Source organism: Alosa pseudoharengus, unplaced genomic scaffold (genome assembly GCF_046254945.1).
Source record: "Alosa pseudoharengus isolate Yale_2024_CS ecotype anadromous, Long Island Sound unplaced genomic scaffold, YU_APseudo_1.1 YU_APseudo_1.1_scf_9, whole genome shotgun sequence".
Classification (NCBI taxonomy): domain Eukaryota; kingdom Metazoa; phylum Chordata; class Actinopteri; order Clupeiformes; family Clupeidae; genus Alosa; species Alosa pseudoharengus.
In genome coordinates this window covers 26,437,097-26,442,096 of record NW_027468881.1, presented here as the reverse complement: position 1 = coordinate 26,442,096, position 5,000 = coordinate 26,437,097, and the positions used below count along the sequence as shown (strand labels likewise).

The 5,000-nt window shown below is 49.3% G+C and overlaps 1 protein-coding gene across 1 annotated transcript in view; it reads right to left on the bottom strand.

Moving 5' to 3' along the window:
- itga5 (integrin, alpha 5 (fibronectin receptor, alpha polypeptide)) overlaps positions 1-5,000 on the bottom strand; it is a 49,363-nt gene that overhangs the window by 13,215 nt on the left and 31,148 nt on the right. Inside the window, exons 19-21 of the mRNA XM_076277137.1 lie at positions 3,946-4,013; positions 1,177-1,324; positions 144-236 (exon numbers count right to left, since the gene is read on the bottom strand). Coding sequence (XP_076133252.1) covers positions 144-236; positions 1,177-1,324; positions 3,946-4,013 — 309 coding nt within the window. The remainder of the gene's footprint in view (positions 1-143; positions 237-1,176; positions 1,325-3,945; positions 4,014-5,000) is intronic.

The window sequence follows — 5,000 nt, the reverse complement described above, 5'->3', positions numbered from 1 at the left end:
TGCAACATTTTTGAAAAGTTCTCTCATTGAACCAAAGCACCAAGTTTCACCCATCTTTCTGATTCCATCTCTACATTAAATCTCAAAATGAAGGCTACACTTCTCCACACTTGTCCACAGCTACAGCACGGCTTAATACTCACATTAGTGCCGGACTTCATGGGGTTGCCTAGGTCACAGCTGAGGTAGCGCGTCTGGTTCTCCGTCTCGTAGCTACAGGTCAGCTGGGTCAGGCTCTGAGGGGGGGGGGAGAGAGAGAGAGAATGAGAGAGAGAGTGAGAGAGAGAGAGAGAGAGAGGTCTCCGGTTAGGAGGCAAAAGCCAAGAAGAGGCGCCAGCTGGTCAGGAGGCCAGGAACTAGTTAATCATGTCGAAGGAGGGAAGAGCATCTTTATTTCAGCTGACAGGGCTTTTCTCGCCTCACGGTTCACGGCTGTGGCACCGCAACTTGATCATTTTAATGAGAATCACAGATTAAGAGTCCATTGTTTAGGAAAATGTTGCTGAAAATGAGTTGACCGAATTCCCATAATGCAAAACACAAAGATGATTCACAGCTAGTTAAGAGAAAGCATACATAACAACAAAATAAACAGTTACAGAAAACATACAGTCTACATGTTCATGGTTAACGAGCATATCTAAAATATATGGTTCCCCACAGAGCCAAGACAATAGGCGACAGCAGCACTCGGGATATTCATTGTGATGCTTTCAACTTTTATGTGTGGCATTATACTTTTATGTGAGGCTCAGTCCAAAAACACATCCACATATAAAGACTATAAAGCATCAATAGGCTCAGTCCAAAAACAAATCCACATTTAAAGACTATAAAGCATCAATAGGCTCAGTCCAAAAACACATCCACATATAAAGACTATAAAGCATCAATAGGCTCAGTCCAAAAACACATCCACATATTAAGACTATAAAGCATCAATAGGCTCAGTCCAAAAACACATCCACATATAAAGACTATAAAGCATCAATAGGCTCAGTCCAAAAACACATCCACATATAAAGACTATAAAGCATCAATGTCCCTCCCTGTGCTGCTCACTGGGTTGTTTTCTCATGTACAAGACTCGCTTCAAGAGTCCAGATGAACGTTTCTGGACCGATTCTCTCCACTGAACGACATCAGAGGAGGGGAGGGACAGCGTTAAAGTCTCACCTCGTTATTCCGGGCGATTCCGCTGTAGTCAGCTTCAGGGGGCAGGACCACGTGGAGTTCGGCCTCGTAGGCTCCTCCCCCATCGTTTCTGGCGTTGAAAGTCAGGGTCAGCGAGTTTTCATCACCCAGGTAGACTTCCTTCCTGTCCCTGTGGACCCACACCCATGCACACCAGAGAGAGAGAGAGAAAGAGAGGGGGGGGGGGGGAATGCATAGGTCAGTTTCACAAGGAAGTCGCTGATTGCCAACAGGGTCAGTGGTCAATTTGTTGGACTAAATTAACACAGTGAGGTGCTGAGAGAAGGCCTCTGCTTTTTTGGAAAGAACACATGAGGTTTTCTGGCTCTTTTCAAAGCAATTATCACCCAGCCTCCCTTCTGTTGCCGACCTATAGGGAGCCATTCATCATGTGCTATTGCAAAAGCACTGCGCTTATTTGAAATACCGACTTCAGAAATGTGCCAACTTTCCCGTTTGTTTCTAGTGAGCATCTCTGCGACTCGACTTGGGCTCTGCCCTTGGATTAAACTCCAGAGGAGTGTGTTCTCTGCTCCAACGCTGACTGCTCTACATATCGGGCAGATTTAGAGCTGGGATGTGACCCAAATGGCAACAGGGAGATTCATCTCAGGAAACAGCCCCCCCCCATCCTCCTCTCTCCCCCTCCCTGTCCTACTCCGAGGGGGAAGACAAAAGACGTTCTTTTTTCTCTGTAGCGGTAAAGTCGTACATGGAGTGGAGCAGTGACCGGGGCTGTAAAACACCTCCTCTTTTCTCCACCTTCCCCACTCCCACTCCCTCGCTTTTTCCTTCACCTCCACCACCTCCCTTTCTCCCTCCCTCGCTCTCTCTCTCCTCCGCCACCTCCCTTTCTCCCTCCCTCACTCTCTCTCTCTCCTCCGCCACCTCCCTTGCTCCACCTCTCCTGCCCTCCCCCTCTCCCTCCTTTCGGATTTCTGCAGACTCCTCGAACACAATGTGAAATTCCATATGAGGGCCACACAGACGCTTCCAATTACTCCCTGGCCTCGTAAAGTATCAGCGTGGAGGCAGGGAGGGAGGGAGGGAGGGTGGGACGTGATAGCGCAGCGCGGCACGGCGCGGCCCGTGATGCGAGAGCCGGCCCACAGGGCAGCACACACGTCTCTGGTTCATCGCACGTTCGGCGTTCGGAATCACAGCGAAAGCAAACAGTGCGGAGAAAAGCTCAGCTCTGGCCACACACACCCTCCTGGGCCATTTGTGCAACACATGATGTGGGTCTTGGCAACCATGTGAACAGTGTGTGTGTGTGTGTGTGTGTGTGTGTGTGTGTGTGTGTGTGTGTGTGTGTGTGTGTGTGTGTGTGTGTGTGTGTGTGTGTGTGTGTGTGTGTGTGTGTGTGTGTGTGCATGTGCATGTGTGTGATGGTGCAATGAGGATGGAATGATGATTGCAAATGTACAGGGGGCATTTGGGAGCTGGATATTTTCTCATGCAACTACAATAACACACTCAACATTGTCAGCTTAATGGGACTTTTTTGAGGGACACCAGCTCTAGCCATTCAGATAGCCTATGTTTTCATTCAGAGGATAGCCTATGTTTGCAGTCAGAGGATAGCCTATGTTTGCAGTCAGAGGATAGCCTATGTTTTCAGTCAGAGGATAGCCTATGTTTTCAGTCAGAGGATAGCCTATGTTTGCAGTCAGAGGATAGCCTACGTTTTCAGTCAGAGGATAGGCTATCCTTTAAATGAAAACATAGGCTATGTTTTTCAGCATTACTTCTTCCTTCCACTGAGGCATCAGGTTCAGGGCCATAAGACCATATTGGGGCTCTATGACTAAAACGGTGACGAGAGTCAATCAAAAAAGCTCAAATACTGTAAATAACTGCAAATATAATGAGAGGGCAGAGTGTGTGTGTGTGTGTGTGGGGGGGATGGGGGGGGGTTGATCGCAAGCAGCTATTTCTGTGAGAAATACCCACAGAACTCTGAAATGAAAGTGTGCCTGGGCTGTAAGAGGGAGCGTTGGGAAAGGAGGCGGACGGACCAAGGAGTCTCTGGCACAGACAAGGAGTTGAATTTTCCAAAGTGATCTCTTTCATCCCTCCCCCACCCCTCCTTTATTTTCCACACAGCTCAGACAGGCCAATCCCATCACCTGTGCCACGGCCCCCCTTCCTGTTTTCCTTGTGTGGGAGTAGATGTTCCCTCTCCAAGTGGGTGAGGCTACTGTGTGTGTGCATGATTGTGTGTGTGTGCATGATTGTGTGTGTGTGCATGATTGTGTGTGTGTGTGTGTGTGTGTGTGTGTGTGTGTGCATGATTGTGTGTGTGTGTGTGTATCCATTTGCATATACAGCTGTAGAAGTGTTTATGTGCATCTGTGTGTGTATGGCTGGACAAGTCTCTCACTCTGTGTGTGTGTGTGTGTCTGTGTGTGTGTGTGTGCATGCATATGTCTCACCTGGGGCCATTTTAGCCCCTGACAGACCACTTTGTTCTTCCACCAAACCAGAAGGTTGTAATCTGTTTATTTATCTAGCCAAGTGGTGGCAGGGCCTCCAAAATCTCCCCCTGGCCCGAGGCCACACACACACACACACACACACACACACACACACACACACGTGTCAAGGCTGACAATTGCTAGCTTGCCCTCGCTCTCTTAATGAGCTCTCCTTAAACACCCCTGCACTTCTCCAGTCCCCAGTGGGAGATGGTGTGTGTGTGTGTGTGTGTGTGTGGGGGGGGGGGTGCAGGAGCGTGGCAGGTGAACTTACCCCACCACTGTCAGCTTCAGGTCAGGCACGCAGATGTTGTCCTCCCCACAGTCCAGCAGGATCTGAGCCTGGGAGAGAGGAAAGGAGAAGAACAGGTGAGTAGAGTTTCAAAGAGAGAGGGGGGGGGAGTGTTTGTGCATGTGTATGTGAGAGGGAAGGGAGAGGGTAGTGTCTGTCTGTGTGTGTGTGTGTGTGTGTGTGTCTGTGTGTGTGTGTATGTGTGAGAGAGAGAGAGAGAGTGTGTGTGTGTGTGTGTGTGTGTGTGTGTGTGTGTGTGTGAGAGAGAGAGAGAGAGAGAAAGAGAGAAAGCGAAGAGCAGAAATTGATGCTGGCAGCTGTGAAGAAGGGAGGTCTACAGCACTAACCATGTGCAGGATCTGGGGCTAAAGAGATTTAGGAGCGAAACAGAACAGGTTGTCTTCTCCCTTTCCCTCCTGTTGACAGCACAGGGGAACATGCAATTCACTGACTAATGGACTCGTGTTCATATAGAAAAAGGATTGTGGCCATCAAGTCAGGCCATCAAGTCAGGCCGGCATGTGTGTGTGTGTGTGTGTGTGTATGTGTCTGTATATGTGTGTGCGTGTGTGTGTATGTGTGTGTGTGTGTGTGTGTGTGTGTGTGTGTGTGTGTGTGTGTGTGTGTGTGTGTGTATGTGTGTGTGTGTTTATGAGACAGAGAGGGAGAAAGAGTGTGAGGGGAAGGGAAAGATAGAGAATGAATAACTTAGCAAGCCAATGAAAGAGAGGGACGCTGCCATCGCGTCCACACAGCCACCAGAGGCGGCCTGCAGCGTCCACATCACAGCAGGCCTGCGGCCCGCCGCTCCCTGACCACACACACTCACCGCAAGCGACGCCACCCAACACACCACGCTCCACACATCAAATCGCTTACAGGGCGGAGTGAGAGAGAGGGAGAGAGAGAAAGAGAGAAAGAGAGAAAGAGAGACAGGGAGAGAGAGAGAGAGCACAATATCGAAAGGGGATATTGCCAACAGTGTGACAGGAGTGGACAGCAAGAGAAAACAAGGTATTGTTGTTTTATGTTCAATG